The 22926-nt window shown below is 45.1% G+C and overlaps 1 protein-coding gene across 1 annotated transcript in view; it reads left to right on the top strand.

The window, feature by feature from the left end:
* KCNK13 (potassium two pore domain channel subfamily K member 13) overlaps positions 1–19508 on the top strand; it is a 118866-nt gene extending 99358 nt beyond the window's left edge. The window contains exon 2 of the mRNA XM_003902153.5: positions 18344–19508. Within this exon, the coding sequence (XP_003902202.1) occupies positions 18344–19236 (893 nt within the window). The 3' untranslated portion in view covers positions 19237–19508. The remainder of the gene's footprint in view (positions 1–18343) is intronic.
* Positions 19509–22926: the final 3418 nt, after the last annotated feature.

The raw sequence follows: 22926 nt of genomic DNA, 5'->3' as shown, positions 1-22926 counted from the left end.
ACCGACTACCAGCTCCCCAGAGGGGCCTTGTGTACCTGTCCTCTGCAGCAAGAAATTCAAAAAGGCAGGCAGATTCACATATACTTGGCTCAGAAGTCCACCAAAATAAAGATATAGTCATCGTTCCTCAAAATGTCTCAGAGCCAGATTTTCTCACTCACGTTGAAGAAAAGGCACAAAGGCACCTTTTATCAGTTACATGCCCTGCGTTGGTAACATTCTACTTAATTGAGCCATTTCTGCTTAGTCTGAGGGAGGGCAATTTAGTTCAAGAGAGAACATAATTATATCTGCTTGCTTTTAAGGAGTAGTTTCACAATTTTAGAAGTTAAGAAGCACTGGAATTGGGACACCTCCTTGAGATAAGTAAATCACGTTGTTTTTCACCTTAAATGAGGGTAAAATCAGAAATAATGACAGCATTTACTGCTTCTGGCATTCATTCCAGCCATCATCCTGGCTGACTGTGAGGAGGGAAAGCTTGTGAAAGCAGAAAACGCAGCACTAAATGCCCCCGAGATGCAGTGACTCTCTCAGGGAAATGAAATGTTTTAAATTCCTCTTCGCGAGCTGATGCACTCTGATTCCCATGCAGCCAATTTTTGTTACTTCTGTGTACAAGAACTACTGTGACTTGTAGTAATGCAGATGATTTAAAGCATCTCTATTTGTCATTCCCTAGCTTTTAGCTCGTACAGTTAGAATAGCCATAATTTATTTTTCACTTATAAATTACTTGTTGCTGAATAGTCTAGAAACAACCCCATAGTTCAGAAGTTACCTGGAAAGCAGTTTAATCTGTGCTACGTTCCTAATCTTTTGTCAGAGATGTTTTACTGTTATGGAAATGAGAGAGGAGTCATAACCCTAAAAATATCAAATTCCAAGAATATCCTTAACTTTGGGAAGAACTGGTAACCTCTGTATTGATAGTGGTAACTGCTGCAAAATGATAGTTCAGGCAGAGAGTGGAAATACGTTCGCTTTGGCTTACCTGGCAACTTTTAATATGCTTTACATCAGCCTGTAACATATTTTTTGTCCAGAAGAGTTACAGATACAAATTTTCTTTGGGTTGCCAGGTGCAGTGGCTCATACCTATAATCCCAGCACTTTGGGGTGCTGAGCCGGGCAGATCACCGGAGGTCAGGAGTTCAAGACCAACCTGGCCAACATGGAGAAATCCTGTCTGTACTAAAAATACAAAAATTAGCCAGATGTAGTGGCAGGCACCTATAATCCCAGCTACTTGGGAGGCTGAGGCAGGAGAATCACCTCAACCCAGAAGGTGGTGGTTCCAGTGAGCCAAGATCACACCACTGTACTCTAGTCTGGGTGACAGAGCAAGACTCTATCTCAAAAAAAAAAAAAAGAAATTTTCTTATTTATCTGGGTAGACTGTGGGTCTACCTGCCTGGCCTGTGGAAGGAGAGCTGCAGAGGCTGAGTAGGTCCTCCCCGGAATCCTGGGGTGATGGCATGAGCAGAATGAGCTCTGATTCATGCCCTGCACACACACACCCAAATCACTAGAATCACTAGAATATTGACATTGGAAGGTCCTTAGAGCTCATCTGGGATACCCTATCCTCATTTTACCAAAGGGACAACCAGAATAAGTTGTGGGCATGACATAGTTAGGTCATTAACTGGGTCTGCACTAGCACCCAGGCCCTAACTAGCTAGCTACATGACTTTGAGCAAGTTACTTAACCTCTGTGTACTTCAGATTCCTCAAGTGTGAAAGGGGGATGAAGGGTTCCTACCTCTCAAGGTTGGCATGAGGATTGTGGGAAGCACCAAACTCAGTGCCTGGCTCTGAAAAGTACTCTGTGTGCACAGACTGTCATCATGACTGTCCTCCTCATTATGGCACAATTCTGACAGTCAAACAGCTTTGTGCTCAGGGACCTAGAGAGGTTTAACCCTCGTACCGCAGTCACAAACCAATAGGCCAGGAGCAAAGGAAGAACTTCCCAAAGGTGATCTATTGTCATTGCTTTTCTCACCACTAGGTAACACAGATATAAAGAGTATAGTTATCCTGGAAGCATAACATTTATTGAATTACTTAATTGCCAGTCTATTAAATCATGGAGCAACCCTGTCTTGAATGGAAAACTCCAGAACAGTGATTCTCCAGCTATAGGGTAATCATGGTTCTAAATGCGGGGAACTGGGCTCAATCCCAGACATGCTGATTTGTAGGTAAGGCTCAGGAATCTGCATTTAAACAAGCTCTTCAGATGGTTTGGATACCAATGGTTAAGGTGCCACTCTAGAAAATACTGCCTAGAACACTGAGGACCCAGGCCTGCTCATTGACCGAGGCAGTCCACTGGGCTAGCCAACACCGCTGCCGAAAGCTGGTTCGCAAGTGACCACTTCAATTCTCTATCACGTTTCTGCATCTCCCTCTTCCTCTTCCTACCCCCACCCCCTGCCTATAATCCCAAACCTCACTTTACAAAAATAAACTGAGACTAACTGGGACTAGCACCTGCCTGGCTCACATGGCAGAAGGTGTATTGGCTGGAAAGTAGCACTTTCCTCTGTTCACTTCCTTTATCAACGTGTAGGAAGTAGAAGGTCCTTGAATACTTTGCAAGTCAGTTCCATCCAAAGGAAGAGAAGGGAGCAATTATTTTCCTGTCAGCCACAAGGCTCCACGGTTAACCCAGAACTTCTGAGGATAGCTCATTTTACATACTGTACCATCTGAAATGTTTTCTGCATCACATACTAACATACAAAAGAAGTGAGGGGCCGGGTGTGGTGGCTCACACTTGTAATCCCAGCACTTTGGGAGTCTGAGGCGGACAGATTGCTTGAAGCCATGAAGTCGAGGCCAGCTGGGACAACATGGCAAGACCCCATCTCTATAAAAGATACAAAAATTAGTCAGGCATAGTGGTGTGTGCCTATAGTCCCAGCTACTGAGGAGGCTGAGGTGGGAGGATTGCTTGTGCCCAGGAGGTTGAGGCTGCAGTAAGCCGAGATCACACCACTGCACTCCAGCCTGGGCGACAGAGTGAGACCTGTCTCAAAAAAAAAAAAAAAAAGTGAGGGTTGTTTTTGCTTCCAGGACCCCAGAGATATTGTATCCTTCGCTGGGTTTTGTTGGGGAATAGGGACACTGTTCTTTAGACTCTTCCCCAGGCAGACTTGACTTTTGTTGCCTTCCACAAACCAACCCTGTCTACCCCAGTGCCGTGACTCTAGCTCATTGGTATTTCCCTGAGTGGGGTCTGTGGTCATTGCATCAGATCACTGTTAGGCACTGGTTTAAAGTGCAGGTTTTCTGGTCCCACTCAACCTCCTGAATCAGAGTATCTGGTGATAAGGCCTAGAAATCCCAGTTTTTAACAAACTCCTCGGGGGATTTCTTGGCATACTAAAGTTTAGGACCTTTGTCCCAGATGATCTAAGTTTCCTTCTACCTTATTCACTGACATGGTTTGTCTGTGTCACCACCCAAATCTCATCTTGAATTGTAATAATCCCCACGTGTTAAAGGTGGGGCCAGGTGGAGATAATTGAATCATGGGGGGGACAGTTTCCCCCATACTATCCTCACAGTAGTGAATAAGTCTCATGAGATATGATGGTTTTATAACCTCTTGCCTGCCTCCATGTAAGACGTGACTTGCTCCTCATTCACCTTCCACCATGATTGTGAGGCCTCCCCAGCCATGTGGAACTGTGAGTCCATTAAATTTCTTTCCTTTATAAATTACCCAGTCTCAGGTATGTGTTTATTAGCAGCATGAGAACAGACCGATACATTCACCTTTTATTTGCAGTATAAAAGTTAACTTTTATAAACTAAAAAGTTAATTTTTAAATACTGCAAGTAAAGATGTAATCAGATCTTCCATCCTCTCTGAAGCTTGGCAGAAGTTTTTATGAAGTTTAAAGAAGTTTTAGGTTGAGCAGATATCTTTGATGTCATCTGCAGGTGACTCAGAAAAGGAGTTGACTTGATTTTGTACACTGCCTTGTGCGGGTCGCCTTCTTGTTTGTTATTTCTAGTACTTTATTTCCTGGATCGGGTTTGAAACTCCTGGAGGGCAGAAACTATCATCTCACTACTACCTCCTCGCCTTGCTCTCAACACAGTGTTTGAAACCTACGGAATACTCAATGCTGCCTTATTTGATTGTCACGGCAGCACTTTCCTTCCATGCCTCTCTCAACATGAGAAACGAGGATGTCCCAGAGGAAGTCAGCATTGATGGGGGACCCCTGACCCTCATGTGGTAAACCTTTATCTGTAAGCATTTTCTTTAGGATACTCATAAACTTTATCTGCAGACGGGCTCTCGGTAGCCAGTGAAGTACAGATGCCCTCTGGACCTCTCCACGGGCCTCCTCCCTCTCCACACAGCTCCTAGCACACGTATCTCAAGGTACTTACTTGTCCCAGTCTCTCCTTACCTTAAGTTTCTTTAAGGGACTCTCATCACCACTCTGGCTCTCCCAAAAGTTAGGTTTCTTAAAATTTCTAACATTCTGTACTTTCTTTTTCTGCCGGGGACGGAGATGATTTTAAGGAACAGCCTCCAACTAAGGGCAGAGGTAGGAGGAAGAGAGCATTCTATGGTTGATAAATATTTGGCTGCTTCCCAAATTGGGCTATAAGAATAGTGTTTCCACAAATTTTTTTGCACATGTCTTTTTGAGATGAAGCAGGGATCCCTCTTAGGAGCCTGCTGGCCCACTCCCAAATCCACAAGCATGGAAATAAAAGAAAATAATTGAGTTCCTTCAGGGGAATTTCCAGGTACCTAGGTACCCCTGAGAAGTAAATCATCCAAGCATTTAACTAAGAGAAGGTTTTACCTATATGATTATCAATCAAAAAAAAAAATTACGAGCCCTGATCATTTTATTATTTATTTTTTATTTATTTTAAGACAAAGTCTCACTCTGTTGCCCAGGCCGGAGTGCAGTGGTGCAATCCCAGCTCACTGCAACCTCCACCTTCCAGGTTCAAGTGATTCTCCTGCCTCAGCCTCCCAAGTAGCTGGGATTACAGGTGCCCACCACCACATCCAGCTAATTTTTGTATTTTTAGTAGAGACGCGGTTTCTCCATGTTGGCCAGGCTGGTCTCCAACTCCTGACCTCAGGTGATCCACCCGTCTCAGCCTCCCAAAATGCTGGGATTACAGGCGTAAGCCACCGCATCCAGCCTCATTTTAGGAGATTTATTTGCCAAAGTAGAGGACGCGTGCCAGGGAGACAGGTCTATGCCTTTCTCTGAAGATTATTTTGAGGGCTCCAAATCTAAGGGGAAGGGCACAATAGTGAGAAGTATACAATTTTCCTTTAAGAGTGGGGTAGGGAAAAATAGACATTCATGCCTTTGTCTGGCACAGTGAATCTGCATGTTTTACATAAGATGATATAAACAAATGGGGCAGAGGAAAAATGCAGGGAATCTGCATTTTATGTCAGATAACAGAGACACAATAGGGCAGGGGAACAATCAGATATGCATTTGTGTCTGGTGGGCAGGGTTGACTGCACCTGTAAAGATAAGCTATCAATTTGCATTGCCATGGTGAAATTTTAACAGCTCACTAGGAATTTCCTTGTGGGTAAAATATGGGGGAGGCGTGTAGCTTTCATCTTGTAGCTGTCTTGTTTAGGAACCAAAAGGCAGAGGCAGGTTTGCCCGACCCAGTTCCCAGCTTGACTTCTCCCCTTGGCTAAATGCGTTTGGGGGTCCCAAAATTTAATTCCCTTTCACGTGATCTCCTGGTCAACACCAGTTCACTTGCCTAATGGTGTCACCAATCCCTCCAGCCCATTTCCAGCTAGGAGAGAGGACACAGACCTGCTGAGCCCCTCCTTGGGGAGGCTCTTCTCTGTAGGGCTGAGACTGTGCTAAGCAACGGATTTATTCTGCACACAGGAGCCCCAAGGCACATGGGTAGACTATGAAGGAAAACTCATAGAGGCCAGAGAAGGCCAGTTTCACATCCCATTGTTCCTTCTTGGTGATTTTCCGGTGGTGTTGGTGAAGAAGGAACGATGCCAAAGGAGAGACATCCTTACCTTGATTTTCATAATTCATAAAGTCTGCTCTTTTTGATTTGTTTAAGACAGATTATGATAGTGAACCCTGAACATTTGAGACATGTCTGAGTTAATTTAGAAAGTTTATTTTGCCAAGGTTGAGGACACGCATCTGTGACGCAGCCTCAGGAGGTCCTGAGGGCATGTGCCCAGGGTGGTTGGTTTCATAAATTTTAGGGAGACATGAGACATCAATTAATACATGTCTGGAAAAGTGGGACAACTTAAGCAAAGGCAGGAAGAATGGAAGTGGGGAGGGAGCTTCCAGGTCACAGGTAGGTGAGAGACAAATGGTTACATTCTTTTGAGTTTCTGATTAGCCTTTCCACAGGGAAGCAATCAGATATGCATCTATCTCAGTGAGCAGAGGGCTGACTTTGAATAGAATGAGAGGGAGGTTTGCCCTGAGCAGTTCCCAGCTTGACTTTTCCCTTTAGTTTAGTGATTTGGGAGCCCCAAGATTTATTTTCCTTTCACATGATGAACACAAATATGGAGAAATGTGAAATTTCACAGAGACAAAACTAAGTTCTGCCTACTGGCATCATTCTGTCTTGCAGAACTCAGTGGGCAGTGTTCTTGATGGGAAAAGTTTGACTTTACAAAGTTATAGAAGGAGCCAGGTGTGGTGGCTCACACGTGTAATCCCACTGCTTTGGGAGGCCAAGGCGGGCAGATCACCTGAGGTCAGGAGTTCCAGACCACCCTGGTCAATATAGTGAAGCCCCGTCTCTACTAAAAAGACAAAAATTAGCTGGGTGTGGTGGCAGGTGCCTGTAATCCAAGCTACGTGGGAGGTTGAGGCAGGAGAATTGCTTGACCCTTGGAGGTGGAGGTTGCAGTGAGCCAAGATAGTGCCTCTGCACTCTATCCTGGGTGATGGAGCCAGACTCTATCTCAAAAAAAAAAAAAAAAAAAAAAGAGTTATAGAAGGGCTTGGAAAAGGATTTTGAGTCACCAGCTTGTACCCTTGCCTTAGATTTATAGGTGTACAGGGGTTCCTCGAGTATGAGGTGACCGGAAATTGTTAATTTCCTACAGAATGTGTAAGCCTTTGGTGCACAACTATAGCTTTCAATTATAGGACCCAAACCTTGGCTTGTCAAATTTAAATCCTGATACAGTGTTAACATGAGCATGTTCTGGTGTTATCGTATTGTCTGAGTGGTAACTTAACCATAAAACACTTCAGTGTAAAGTGTTACACTAATGTTATTGTATTGTTTTGGTGTTGTCATATTATCTGAGTGGTCACTTACCGTAAAACACTTCAGCATAAAGTGTTATAGTGTGGTGGCTTTGCATAAGTTCACTTCAATTTATACCTGAGAGGCAGTTGGCATGCAAGTGTCTATTTTGGAATCCATTCTAAAGAGGTTACTATTAAGCACGATCAACATTGTCATCAGAATGTGCACCACAGAGTGAATTGGCTAGGATAAAAAAAGCTAGAAATAATTTTCAATCAGAGAAATGAGTGTTGTGAAAGATAAAAGGCTGGCCAAGCTGATTGTGTGAAACCCACTGCCCTTGCATGAATGAGGCAGTAAATTCACCCAGCAAACCTGCCCCCTTCCAAGCCTCACTCAAGGCCTAGAGCTTCAATGTTTCTGTGTCACCTAGAAATCAATAATAAACAAGAGAAATGGCCAAAATAAGTGAGCAGGTGCTAAAGAGAATATCCAAATGACTGTGAAACCTATAAAAAGATGTTCAACTTGATTAGACATGAAGGAAATGCGAATGAAAACCACTATGTATCCACCAGAATGCGTGTCGCCCAGCTACTTGGGAGGCTGAGGCAGTAGGATCACCTGAGTCCAGGAGTTTGAGGCTGCAGTGAGCTACGATTGCACCACTGCACTCCAACCTGGGTGATGGGCTGAGACTCCACCTCCAAAAATTCAAACAGAATATGGAGAATATGAACTGAAGCTCAAACATTGATGAGGGGAGGGTAAATTTGTACATCCACTTCACTGAACATATTCATATCCTGTGAGTCATCAATTACATTCATAAGTATATGTATCCAAGAGAAATGTGTACATATGGTCACCAAAATGTTATTGAACTAAACTGGGGTCCATTTGCCTGGTGTAGTAAGGCCAGACATCCACACCACGGTTTGAAATGGGGAGAAAAGAGGGTGTTTATTTGCAGGGCACTAAACAAGGAGAATCAGGCAGCTCATGCTTAAGACGCAAACTTCCCAATGATTTGCAAGCAAGGGAAAATTTCAGGAAAGTAGAGGTTACAAGCAGAATTGTGAGTCAATACATGAAGATTATACATAGGTTTGGCCTAAAAGGGCAGGATATCTTGAAGCAGGGGCTTACAGATCATAGGTAGTGTATTAGTCCGTTTTCACACTGCTATAAAGAAACACTGGAGATTGGGTAATTTATAAAGAAAAGAGGTTTAATTGACTCACAGTTCTGCATGACTGAGGAGGCCTCAGGAAACTTACCATCATGGCAGAAGGGGAAGCAGGTACGTCTTACATGGCAGCAGGCAAGAGAAAGCACAAAGAGGGAAGAGCCCCTTATAGAACCATCAGCTCTCAGCCGGGTGCGGTGTCTCACACCTGCAATCCCAGCACTTTGGGAGGCCGAGGCAAGTGGATCGCGAGGTCAGGAGATCGAGATCATCCTGGCTAACACAGTGAAACCCTGTATCTACTAAAAAAATACAAAAAAAATTAGCTGGGCTTGGTGGCGGGCACCTGTAGTACCAGCTACTCAGGAGGCTGAGGCAGGAGAATGGTGTGAACCTGGGAGGCAGAGCTTGCAGTGAGCTTAGATCGCACCACTGTACTCCAGACTGGGAGACAGAGCAAGACTCCATCTCAAAAATAAATAAATAAATAAATAAATGAAACCGTCAGATCTCATGAGAACTCCCTCACTATCATGAGAACAGCATGGAGGAAACTGCCTCCCCACAGGTCCCTCCTTTGACATGTGGGGATTATAATATAAGGTGAGATTTGGGTGGGGACACAGAGCCAAACCATATCAGGTAGATTCAAAGATTTCTGATTTACAATTAGTTAAGGAAAAGAAGCTTTGTTTAAAAATTGGGGGTTAGGCCAGGCATGGTGGCTCACACCTATAATCCCAACAGTTTGGGAGGCCAAGGCTGGCAGATTGCTTGAGCCCAGAAGTTTGAGACCAGTCTGGGCAACATAGACCTGAAATCCAAAAATTGGTTTTGTTTGGTCTCGTACACCCTAGCTACATAGGAGGCTGAGGCAACCTCTTGCCTCAGAGGTTGAGGAGGTTGAGGCTGCAGCGAGCCATGATCATGCCATTGCACTCCAGCCTGGGTGACAGAGCAAGACCCTGTCTCAAAAATAAAATAAATAAATAATAAAATAAAATAAAAATGTGGGGTCAGCAAAAAAGAATGTTAGCTCTGGCTAATGGACATGACCTCCTCCAGGATGCTCAGGAAGAACTTTAGAACAAAGAATAGCACTCAGAGTTCAGTCCTCAGTTCCCCCTTATCTGAGATGTACATGCCAGTGGATCCATTTGGTGGGGATCCAGGTTTCTGAAAAAACAACTCAGAGACATATATTAAGATGTTATCTTTAGTTTCTATAGGGAACCAAGACTCTTGTGACTTGAGCTTCCTTAGCTATTGTTTTAAGCTACTACTACCTTCTTGGTCATCAAGTTGCTCGTTTCCTTCTCAGGGATACCTAGGTAACTGGAATGTCCCCTAAAGGAACTCAAGATTTTCTTTTATTTCCATGCTTGTGGATTTGGGAGTGGGCCAGCAGGCTCCTAAGAGGGGTCTCTACTTCATCTCTAAAAGACATGTACAAAAAAGTTTGTGGAAACACTATTCTTATAGCCCAATTTGGGAAGCAGCCAAATATTTATCAACAATAGAATGCTCTCTTCCTCCTACCCCTGCCCTCAATTGGAGGCTGGTGCTTAAAATCAAACAGGCTCAACAGCTTGCTTGATTTACAAGTTGAACCTCCATTAAATTCCACATCCCTTGCAGGCCTCCTCTTGAAGCTCCTTTAAGTCCCTCACACCCAATTTTCCATGGAGGATGGAGCAGGGAGCTGAAGAAAAGGAGGAAGATAGAGGGAAAGAGGTGCCTGTTGAAAACACTGAAAGTCCCAGACAGAAGATACTTCATTATCCATCGCTATGTGGCAAACCTCCCCAAATGAGTGGTTTGACCAACCATGGATGTATCTCACAATTCTGTGAATTTCCTGGGCTCAGCTGGCAGTTCTTTGGCTCAACTCAGTGTCAACTGCTGACTCTTGTGACTGCATCCAGCTGTGGCCTTGGCTGGGCTTTACTTAGTGCCTGGCACTTCATCTAGGAATGGCTGGGCCTGTCTCTGCAGCTGAGCGGTCACCCTTCTTACGTGGTGTCTAGGGGATCCAGAGAGAGGAAGCTGAAGTTCCTAAGCTTCTGACAGCGTAAGCCTGGAACTAGTACAGCATCACTCCCACCATATTCTGCTGGCCAGAGCAAGTCTCAGGGCCATCCAAGATTCAAGGAGAGAGGAAATAAGCTTCCTCTCTTAATGGGAAGAACTGCCAGTGCTTACAAGGATGGGAGCAGTTTGTTTGAAATAATCTTTGGAAACTATGTACCACGAGCAAGAAGAGGAGAGGAGAGAAGTCTGCATTGCGGACACGGGATCTGAATTCAGCCAAGCCTCCACAACTTGTGAAGATTGTCTGGCTTATTGATGCCTCAGTTTCCCCACCAGTAACTTGAAAAGCTTGGGCTAGAAGGTCATGAAGGTCATGAAGAGTTGTGGTTCCTTAATCCCCATAAATACAATGGGCCCAGTGAGAACTCAGGACCCCCTGCTGATCCTCTACATCTTCCATCATTGAACCACTTCCCATTCCCCACCTCACCCTTAAGAATAATCCACAGGAGTCTGTTCTTGCCTCCTTTCTTCATCCCAGTTGAAACTGGAGGGGCTTTTTACCGAAAAAATGGTCTTCCAGTTCTTTTGTAGTTTCATCCCACATGAGAAGGTTTAAACTGTTAGCATGAAAAAGGTTGTGGGAAAGTATATGCAAGTCAAGCTTTGGTTCCTCAGAGTATTGAGAAGAATGAATCAAGAGGTACGCTGCAGGTGTCTGTGCAGGTGTTTGACTGCAACTTGAGAAAACCTACTGAGAAACATATTTTTCTCAGTTTAAAAATAATGAAAGAGGCCTGGCTCAGTGGCTCACACCTGTAATCCCAGCACTTTGGGAGGCCGAGGCAGGTGGATCACAAGGTCAAGAGATCAAGACCATCCTGGCCAACATGGTGAAACCCCATCTCTACTAACGATACAAAAATTAGCCAGGCATAGTGGCGTGTGCCTGTAGTCCCAGTTACTTGGGAAGATGAGGCAGGAGAATCCCTTGAACCCAGGAGGCGGAGGTTGCAGTGAGCCGAGATCACACCATTGCACTTCAGCCTTGGCGACAGAGTGAGACTCCGTCTCAAAATATATATATATAAATTAACTGGGTGTGGTGATGCACACCTGTAATCCCAGCTACTTGGGAGGCTGAGGCAGGAGAATCTGCTGAACCTGGGAGGCGGAGGTTGCCATGACCTGAGATCACACAACTGCACTCCAGCCTGAGTAGCAGAGTGAGATCCTGTCTCAAAAAAAAGCAAAATACAGTAATAAAAGAGGCTGGTCTGAAGGTAGTGAGTTATTTCAATTGATTGTTCACAGTTACAGATAGCACTTTTTGTTCTACTCCTTCCCCCATTCTCACTACTGCACTTGGCTAGTTTTTTAAAAAAGTAATGAAAGATAAAACATTAGAAAATAATTAAATCACTTGTTTATCATCACCTTGAAATAACCTGATTGATAATTTTGTGTATTTTTCTCTTTTTCCCCCTTTTCTATGTATGTCCGTGGCAGACCTTGTCACTTCTGGGGTCCATCTCTTCCCCCAAGGGAATCTGATGAATCCTGACCAGAGGAACCCTTCATCTTATAGATAATTGGTTTTCTGAGTGGGCTTGTAACTTGATCTGGTCAGTGGTATATAATGGCAGTTTTGCCAGAGGATTTCTGGAAAGGATACACAAAGTAGGAAACCATTTTTCTGACTCTGGACACTGGTGTGTGAGGGAGCGGTTCCTGTAGCTGTTGGTGTGAAAGGAGCCAGCTGACATGGTAGTGGGGCCAGAGCTGGGAAGGAGTCAGTCTTGATTCATGCATCATATTCTAAAGCCACTGTATTAACCATCCCTGGAGCTGCCCTCTCTCTCAATGTCATGTTCTAGGAGCTAGCCCCTGTATATTTAAGCCACCTCTATTTATGATTTGCTGTTCCTGGCAGCCAAAAGCATTTTAATTGCTGCAGTATATAGCTACATAAATATATTTTACAAAGTTTATTCCTTCATCCAACAAATATTTAATGAGGATGCCCCATATGTCAGGCGTGACTCATGCTGCAGACACACTGCAGACACACAAAGTTGCTCTGCTTTTTTCCACTTAACATTTTCACCAGTCATTGAGAACTGGTTAGAGATACAATTTTAATGGCTAGTTTATTTAGTCATTTCCCCATTATCTGATATTTAGGTTGCTGAGGATTTTCATTATTAAAAGTAAAGACGTGGTGAACATCCATGTGCATAATTGGTCACATTAGTCATAATTTGGGAGATATATTCCTAAAAGCAAAACAAAAACAAAAACAAAGCAGAATAAAAAGGATACCCTGATGTGATTATTATGCATTATATGCCTGTCTCAAAATATCTCATGATACGCCTACTCTGTACCCATAAAAATGAAAAATAAAAAATATATAAATAAAAACAGAAAAAAAGTGTCTGACACATATTCCCAAATTGCTTTCCAGACAGTTTATACCAATTTTTATGTCCTTGTGTAGCATTTGAGAGTTGCCTCTGCATATAAGAACACTCTTGAAATACAAAATGCTCTTTTCTACCCTCAAGTATTTCCAGAAAAAAAAAAAAAATCTGATTAAAGTCTACAGGACACAAGAAATCAAGGGCATACCAAATGAGAGGGGAGACTGTTAATGAATGAAAGAGGCTGAAGAGCTGTGCTAAGTGTGGTTGCAGCCTGTTGGATGCTGATTCGTACAAATCATCCATAAAAAGATAATTTTGAGAAACCTGAATATGGACTGGATATTATTTGATATTAAGGAATTAGTATTAATATTATTAGGTATGGTAATGGCACAGTGGTTATGTTGGAAAAATAAAGCCCTTGGCAGTTAAAGATGTGTCTTTGTTCATCAAAGAAATGGTATGTTATCTGGCATTAACTTTACAATACACCAGCAAATAAAGGGGATGGGGTGGGGTGGGATGGGAGAAGCATGGTTTTGACAGAATGTTGATAATTTGGAAAATAGGAGTTTATTACACTTTTTGCTCTTTACCTTTGTGCCTGTTTGAAAAATACCATAATAAAAAGCTTTTACTTTTTTTTTTTTTTTAACCTTAATTGAATTTTGGAAAAAAAAAATATGTAGTTGACAGCATATACATAAAAGGCTGGGAGACTATGGGCCTGCTCTTCATGGGCTCAGTGAAGTGTTCTGTGGGGGTTGACTGGGACCTTGGCAGTCCTGGTAGCTTTATTCCTAGCCCCAAGGACAACAGAGAGCCTGGGATTGGTCCCAGAATCTGCCCTAGAATTTACAAGCACATTAACAGAGGTCTGAAATGATGTAAGGGAACTAGACCAAATCAGCTGTGAGTTTCATTGGCCTCCAAGCCAACCTCATGAACCGTTGTTTCTCGATCCACTCATCTGCGCCCAGACTCAGGGGCTGAACACCAGTCAGATGACTTCAGGCTTGAAGCACAGGGAATATATTAGGTATTGAAAAGTACCACCTGTGACTGTCAGTTTCATTTGTATGCCTACAAAATATGGGGAGACTGAAATGCATGGGGCATAACAGGTTTTTAAACTGATGTAATTATATCATTTGTTGGAAGAGACATATATACATTCAGAAATATATATTTTATATGTTTTAGTACATGAAAATTTTAAGGTTTTAGCTTCTGATCCCAGCCAAACCCCCGCTGATTTTGGTACCAGGTTTGGCAGCCACTGCGGTCTGGGTGTCTGTATAAAGCATTGAACTATGGACACTTGGCTAATTTCCTTCCCTCCATTCTGCTCGTGGCTTGTACCCTTGACAGTGATGACAGTGAGCTATACTCAGTTAGCCTAGTCAGGTGGAGAAAAGCACAGGCCTGGGAGACAAGTCGATCTAGGTTCTGATTCTGGTTTTATGACTTTAGGCAAACCACTCAGCTTCTGTAGTCTTTTTCTCATTTGTCGAATGCAACTAGTAGACTTATAATGCCCAGCTCGCCAGTGTGGGTGTGAGGAGTTGCTGACAAGCACACGGCCTGGCAGAGGAAAGGCCTTTGATAATAATCCCTGAGCCCTTTTCCTCTACCAGAAAAGGACCCTGAGGGTTATTATTCACCATCTGAGCCATCTTCAACTCTCAGCATTATGGGGTTCAAAAAAGGGGAGGCTTTCTATGGAAAAGCCTACGTTATTAGCTTAATTCCACACTTTTTAGCGCTGAGAGTAGTAAAACCACTTCTCACATCTCCAACTGCAGACATGAGGAAGCTGTCTCCCTTTGCTTCCATAAATACCACCATTTGTACCATTTTCTGTTATTTTTGCTGATTGGAGAGATGGCAATCATCCATCAAACAGTAAATAACCAAAAGTCATGATTATCCCTCCTTTAACACAATTGAGTATGTTAAAACCAAATAAATAAGAGAATCTAGAAATGTTAAATCTCTGGAACATGTCACTAGAAACCTCATTCACTGGAAAAATCAGCTCATCAAGTGTGTCTGCTGGCATCAGCACCTCACTGTCTCTACCTATGTCACTCATCCCAAAGCGAGGCTGCATTTGGGACCCTGAAGCCCAGATAACTCCATGGTGCTTCTCTGTTGGCCCTTGACTCAGAGCAGCTTGATTTTTTTTTTTTTTTAATTTTTTCAGACAGGGTCTCACTCTGTCACCAGGCTGGAGTGCAGTGGCGCAATCTCAGCTCACTGCAACCTCCACCTCCCAGGTTCAAGCGATTCTCCTGCCACAGCCTCCCGAGTAGCTGGGACTACAGGCACATGCCACCATGCCCAGCTAATTTTTGTATTTTTAGTAGAGATGGGGTTTCACCAGGTTGGCTGGGATGGTCTCGATCTCCTGACCTCATGATCCGCCCACCTCGGCCTCCCAAAGTGCTATGATTACAGGCGTGAGCCACTGCGCCCAGCCCACTGTGGCTTGTTTTGTAGTTAGTTTGTCTCAGCCTTGGATGCTGGGGTCAAGGACTTTGTCTGTGTCATCTTCTTTTGCTGTCTTAGTCCACATGGGCTGCTGTAACAAAATACCAAAGAATGGGAGGTTTATCAACAATAGAGGTTTATTTTTCATGATTCTGGAGACTGGGAAGTCCAAGATCAAGGCATATGCAGGTTGAGTATCTTGCGAGAGCCCTGCTTCCTTATACATAGCACCTTCTTGTGTCCTCCCATGGAGGAAGGAATGAATGAATCACCTCTTTATAAGAGCACTAATCCCATTCATGAGAGCACCACACTTACCACATACTCACCTCTCCCAAAGACTCCACCTCCTAATACCACCACCTTATGGGTGATGGATCTCATCATATGAATTTGGGGGGCACATAAACACTCAAACCGTGGCAGAGGCCCAGACATGTAATGCAGGGCCTTGAACTTAACAGGTGCTCCGTAAATTATTGCTATCACTGTGGCTGGAAGCAAATCCATAGCAACTGCTGTTGCTCAGCTTTCTGAGAGTAGAATGACTAAATCACCTCTAAAACAGGCGAGGACTACCTGAGAATGTTCTCTTCTAATCGTCTGAAAGGACCCTCCCCCAGCCCACACACCTCTCTTTGTGTTTCTGAACCTTCCCTATTTTCATGGACTTCATCCAGTTTCTAGAATAAATGGCCCCAGACAAATGTTTCCCCCTTTTTCTGCGTGTTTACTGCATTCAGATCCCTGTGTTTAGTAACTACAGCAGCAGTACGCTCTGATCTTGCAGCTTTGGGGTCTACATTGAACCTCCACTGCCAAGAATTGCTGAGGGACTTTGATTTTGAAGAGTTCCCAGAGAAGAGATGATGGTCTGATTTTCCCTCTACCATGAAGGGCCCTAAGTAATTCTCAATGGAACTATTCCGTCCCTCGATCCTCCCTTCCCAAATCATCCTGGCAATTCCATTCCATCCTATCTAGCTCAAAAGCTACACTCGGTATCTTCCTCTAGTTTCCTGGTTACATGCTGTTAATTTCTTATCCAAATGCAGCTCCTTGTGTGCTGAGAAAGGAAAATTGTATTTAGTTCTAAATGGTAATACATAAAGTGGCCCCTTGGCTTGACTTGAGCAGACCAGCAGGTCATAACCCCAAAAGCATACACATTTCAAGGTCTGGTCTGAATACTTCCAGGGTGCACTGGGAGGCAGCCATTGACCGAGCTGAAGCAACAAGGAACTGTATCAGCTTGGTGACAAGTGGGGTATTTTCAGGAGGGAGGATCATGAGAGAGCTCTTGTGATCCAAATGATGGGACCCAAGTCAGAAATTTGAACTTGAAAATAAGGAAAAACTGAGCTGGATATGGTGGCTTATGCCCGTAATCCCAGTGCTTTGGGAGGCTGAGGAGGTGGATCATTTAAGACCAGGAGTTCAAGGCCAGCCTGGGAAACAAGACAAGACCCTCATCTCTACAAAAATTTAAAAATTAGCCAGGCATGATGTGCACAGCTGCAGTCCCAGCTACTTGGGAGGCTGAGGCGGGAGGATCATCTGAACCTGGCAGTTTGAGGCTGCATTGAGGTGTGATCACACCACAGCACTCCAGCCTGTGGGACAGAGCAAGATCCCATCTCTTTAAAAAAAGAGAGTGAGAGAGAGGTTTGATGGTTTGATTTTAATAAGAAACTGACTCAGGGAGGCATGCTCAGTATTCTTTTTATTTTTTAATGGTGTTTGTAGTCAGAGTAACTCTGATGCCAACCCCCCCTCCCCCACCTATCAGCCTTCTCATGTTCACTGAATCATTTGCTTGGAAGGAACCCTCATCCCTCTGATGAGAGTGGGCTGACCCTCACTGCCCCTTCATGAGAAATCCTGAGTGTATCACCGCTTTCTTTTCTATTTCTGTTTTTCTTAGTAACATCCATTGTTCTACAATATGCATTCTTAGCAGTATGCCTGTGTGCACAGGTAAAAGGTCAGGAGGGTGGAAATTGTGAACAGTTAGAGGCAAAGGCAAAACAGACATTTTATAGTTTATAAAAGTATAACATCCAATACTTCCGTTGTCACTCCAAAAGCATGAAGTGTGTGTTTGAAGAATTTTGTTTAAAAGATGAGTAGATCTTGAGCAAATTTCTCATTTCTATGTATGCTAGAAACACCCGTAATCTCAGTGCTTTGGGAGGCTGCTGTTTCTCTGCCTGCAGCATCCCCACTTCCCCATCCCACCACCACACACATACACCCTTCTTGCCTGCCTAACTGCTCTTTAGCTTTCCAGTCTCCCTGCTTCATCTTTCCTAAACCCCACTTCTTAGATGGGTTCCCCTCTTAGGAGCTCCCATAGAACCCTGTACTCCGTCTAGCACCACACTTACCACACAATATCATAATCATCTTACCGGACTAGGGCTCCATGAGGGCAGGGACCAGAACTGTCTTTTCCACAGTTCTATCCCCAGGTCAATAAGTGTTTGTAGAATAAATGAATTCTGATGAGTCTGTATAAGCCTTTTCTTTGTATGAGCCTTTGCTTCTCTCTCTAAACATGGTCTGTTGGGTATGGTTGTTCAGGTTGTGGACTGTACAAGGACATCTAGCAGAGAAGGGAAGGGAGGCTGAAATCCAGCCCATATTCTCATCACCAAGCCATTTTTTGCTGGCTGTGTCCACCATGAGGATGAGGTGCTATTCTCCTGATATGCACAATAGCACCACACGGGCTTTCAGCAGCCTAGCTCTGAACAACGCTTAGTATGTTCAAAAGCAGGTGAGAATTCTCTTTCTCATTCCTAAAAGACTAGGGCTGAGTGATTTTATGAAACTCTCCCTTTAGGTCCTTTGCCAGCCATCAAAGCCAAGACCCAAACCCCATTCACAGCAAAGATTTCTCTTACTCTTCTCTCATTTTTCTCTCCTGCAGGGTTTGGGATGACAACTCCGGCAACAGTAGGTGGAAAAATCTTTCTTATCTTTTACGGCCTTGTTGGGTGTTCCAGCACCATCTTGTTCTTCAACCTCTTCCTGGAGCGCCTGATCACCGTCATCGCCTACATCATGAAGTCGTGCCACCAGCGGCAGCTCCGGAGACGAGGGGCCCTGCCCCAGGAGAGCCTGAAGGATGCGGGGCAGTGCGAGGTGGACAGCCTGGCTGGCTGGAAGCCCTCCGTGTACTACGTCATGCTGATCCTATGCACGGCCTCCGTCCTCATCTCCTGCTGCGCCTCGGCCATGTACACCCCCATTGAAGGCTGGAGCTACTTTGACTCACTCTACTTCTGTTTCGTGGCTTTCAGCACCATCGGCTTTGGAGACCTGGTCAGCAGCCAGAATGCCCACTATGAGAGCCAAAGCCTCTATCGCTTTGCCAACTTCGTCTTCATCCTCATGGGTGTCTGCTGCATCTACTCCTTGTTCAATGTCATCTCTATCCTCATCAAACAGTCCTTGAACTGGATCCTGAGGAAAATGGACAGCGGGTGCTGCCCGCAATGCCAGAGAGGACTCTTGCGATCACGCAGGAACGTGGTGATGCCAGGCAGCATCCGGAACCGCTGCAATATCTCCATAGAGACAGACGGGGTGGCAGAGAGTGACACAGACGGGCGCCGGCTCTCGGGAGAGATGATCTCCATGAAGGACTTGCTGGCAGCCAACAAGGCCTCGCTGGCCATCCTGCAGAAACAACTGTCTGAGATGGCCAATGGCTGCCCCCACCAGACCAGCACGCTGGCCCGGGACAATGAATTCTCAGGGGGCGTGGGAGCCTTTGCAATCATGAACAACAGGTTAGCAGAGACCAGCGGGGACAGATAGAAGCCAGGAGTGGATGCTGGGCAGAGGCCAGAATAGAATGGAGGATGACTGCCGCCCAGGGGACGAGCTCAGCCCCACGCCTTGGCTCTATTCCTTCTGGGAGCTGTTCCTGGGAGCTTCCGCAAGCCCATCTTTAGAAATCTGATCTGGGTTCTAACCAACAGCCACCTTCCAGGGATGGGGGGCCTGAAGCCTCAATGCTTGTCTCCTGATCCTTATTCTTTAAGTCTAAATTCAGTCTTTTCAAAATAAATCACAAAAGCAGCATTAGACATTGCCTTGTTTCTTTAATCTTGTTTCAGAGCTTTAACTGCCTGGGGAGATAGATTTTACTTAAGCCTTGATTTCCTGAGGCTTTCTCTGTTCCTTATTTGGGAACAAAAATGGTGACGACTCATTTTTCCCTAGAACTCTGAATGAATGAATTTTTTAAAGTGGGGAGAATGCTTGGGGATGTGTCTGGGCTTTCTTTTTTGCCAGGCTTCCTTCAGAGCAGACCTGCCAGTGGTGTCTGCATAGGGAAAATGTCGGTTGTACTTTTTTTTTTTTTTTTTTGAGACGGAGTCTCGCTCTGTCGCCCAGGCTGGAGTGCAGTGGCACGATCTTGGCTCACTGCAAGCTCCGCCTCCTGGGTTCACGCCATTCTCCTGCCTCAGCCTCCCGAGTGGCTGGGACTACAGGCACCCGCCACCACGCCCAGCTAATTTTTTGTATTTTTAGTAGAGATGGGGTTTCACCGTGTTAGCCAGGATGGTCTCAATCTCCTGACCTCGGGATCCGCCAGCCTTGGCGTCCCAAAGTGCTGGGGTTACAGGTGCAAGCCACCGTGCCCAGCCTGTTGTACTCTTTATACCTGTTTCTGTTTTTTGTTGTCCCTTTCTTTTTATTTTTAAGGCCTTAATGTCTGTCTGTGGCATCTGTGAGACCTCAATGTAATAAGAAAATTAAATTCAGCTTTGGGCCTTTAAACAGCAAGATGGTGGTGTAGGGGTGTGGGACGGGGAGAGACTCACTTTTGTAACTAAAGAACATAGCTTAACATTTTCCCTCTGAATGGTCGTACAACCATTTCATTTTTACCAGGGCTTGGGGGCCCAATGCAAAGATGACGACTATTTATTAAAATGGAAAATATAATAAATCCTCATTTCATTAACTAAGATTCCATGAGTGCTCATTGTGGTCAGTGGAGGACAAGCACCTAATTAAACAGGCATTTATTGGACTCACAGAAAAAGGAAATGGGAAATTGACCTTCACGGATGTGAGCGTCATTTTGGTGTCTTGACTGGAGAAACATTCTAGGCCAGATAATGAAATCTGGCCTTTTTTTTGATTTGATGCATTTCCTTTGTGCCTTCTGAGACTGTAACGAGTCTAGTTTTATAACCTCTATCATCCACACGAGGAACAAAGGCTGTTGACCTTCATATACACAGGAGAATGCATTTGAGGGGATGACAGTAGCGTTCAAAAATGATAGCTGTTGTTTTTCTAAGGTAGGAGTGGTGCACACGCAGCGCTTTCAGAAATGATGAGGAAAGGCCGGGCGCAGTGGCTCACATCTTTAATCCCAGCACTTTGGGAGGCCGAGGCAGGCGGATCACCTGAGGTCAGGAGTTCGAGACCAGCCTGGCCAACATGGTGAAACCCCGTATCTACTAAAAATACAGAAATTAGCCAGGTATGGTGGTGCACACCTGCAATCCCAGCTACTCGGGAGGCTGAGGCAAGAGAATCGCTTGAATCTGGAAGGTGGAGGCTGCAGTGAGCCAAGATCATGCCATTGCACTCCAGTCTGGGCAACAGAGCGAGACTCTGTCTCAAGAAATGAAAGACAGCCACCGTAAAGAAGACAAAGCTGAAAACCTATGCCTCGTGAAACTGAAATGTAGAGCAGAGAACATCAGAGCTGGTGGGGGCCCCTTAGAAACCATCTCATCCAGCCTCCTGGTTTTTGACACCAAGAAACAGGCACAGGGGTTGTCCCTTGTCTGAGGCCTCAGGGGTGGGTAGTGTACAGCTGGGGAAGGAACCTAGGGCTCCTGATGGTGCAGTCCAGGCTCTTGGCCCCTACTCCACACAACCTTGCCCCCTTCCTCAACAGGTCCCTCTTCAGGCTCAGTTGCCTTTCCTTCCAGCTCACAAACCCAGATATTTTCTTTACATACCAGAAGTACCTGATAGAAGTTCAACAAGCAGCAACAGTGGGCTTCGAACTTAGCGCTGCATGGCTCCAAAGTCAGAGATCTTAAAGTATTCTCTATATCACTCTTCAAGGGAAGGCATCCTGGAGCTACTGCAAAATGCTTTGGCCGGGCGCGGTGGCTCAAGCCTGTAATCCCAGCACTTTGGGAGGCCGAGGTGGGTGGATCACGAGGTCAGGAGATCGAGACCATCCCTGGCTAACATGGTGAAACCCCGTCTCTACTAAAAATACAAAAAACTAGCCGGGCGTGGTGGCGGGGGGCTGTAGTCCCAGCTACTCGGAGGCTGAGGCAGGAGAATGGCGTGAACCCAGGAGGCGGAGCTTGCAGTGAGCCGAGATCGCGCCACTGCACCCCAGCCTGGGTGACACAGCGAGACTCCATCTCAAAAAAAAAAAAAAAAAAAGGAACCTGTAACCCCAAACAGAGCTTCTCATGGGCTCTGTACTATACCAGGTGCTGTGGGGATGGGAAGAGGAGCACCTATGGGATTCCTTGATCTCCATATTTCTAGTACATGGGTTGGAGTAAAGCAAGTGATTGCATCTCCAACATAGGTTCCTGGGGACCCTGGTGGTGTGCTGGGAGGCCAAGGAACATCAGTATACCCAAGGCTCATCTTCCTAGAGGGTCAGTTGTACTAAGCAATTTTTGCAGAGCAATGTTATATCAAAACACATGACTTTCTTTAAATAAGATCCAAAATGGGCATAAACTTTTTTGGGGGGATGAGGGCAGGGGAACAGGGACTCGCTCTATTGCCCCAGCTGGAGTGCAGTGGAGCAATCTTGGCTCACTGCAGCCTTCGCCTCCTGGGCTCCAGCAGTCCTCCCACCTCAGCCTCCCAGGTGGTATAAGCGAGTTGTTTAGTGTAAGGAGGTATTAAAGACACGCTAGCCCCAAGCAGAGACTTTCCCTGTGATGTAACCAAAAGGACAGGAAGAGTTTTGCAAAGGCAATAACTTTCTCTCTGTGTAATTAATTCCACACCTGAGGGCCCCTAAAATCATCTCATGTTCTACCCAAATCATTGGTACACATCCCACATTTGGGGCAACAACATTCAAATCACAAAATATCCCCCAAAAAGCACAGTTTCTGAGGTCCGGCCAACCACGTAGTGAAGAACACTTGTTGGCGTCAACATACTTGGGTTTGAACACCAGTCCCGATTGTTCCAGTGTGGGAGAGGTTGGCCAAGTGTGTCGACCTCATTGTGCACCACGTGGAAATGGCAGCAACACTGGCTACCTCGCGAAGCTGTGGAGAGGGTCACATGAGATGAGCCTCAGGGGTGGCTTTGTGAACCCCCGGAAAGGCACAGACAGTGGGCACTGATGGGCCACATGCTGGGATAAAGAGGGGGAAGCTGCATCCCTCAGTGAAAGACTTTGTTTTGTTCTTGCACCTGGTACCCAACCCGTGCCACATGGTTTCAAGATGGCTCTTGATTATTAAATGGTGCCACTGCTGATGATAGTTA

This window comes from Papio anubis, chromosome 7, assembly GCF_008728515.1.
Source record: "Papio anubis isolate 15944 chromosome 7, Panubis1.0, whole genome shotgun sequence".
NCBI lineage: Eukaryota > Metazoa > Chordata > Mammalia > Primates > Cercopithecidae > Papio > Papio anubis.
The sequence above is the reverse complement of the archived record's forward strand: the minus strand, read 5'-3'. Positions and strand labels throughout refer to the sequence as shown.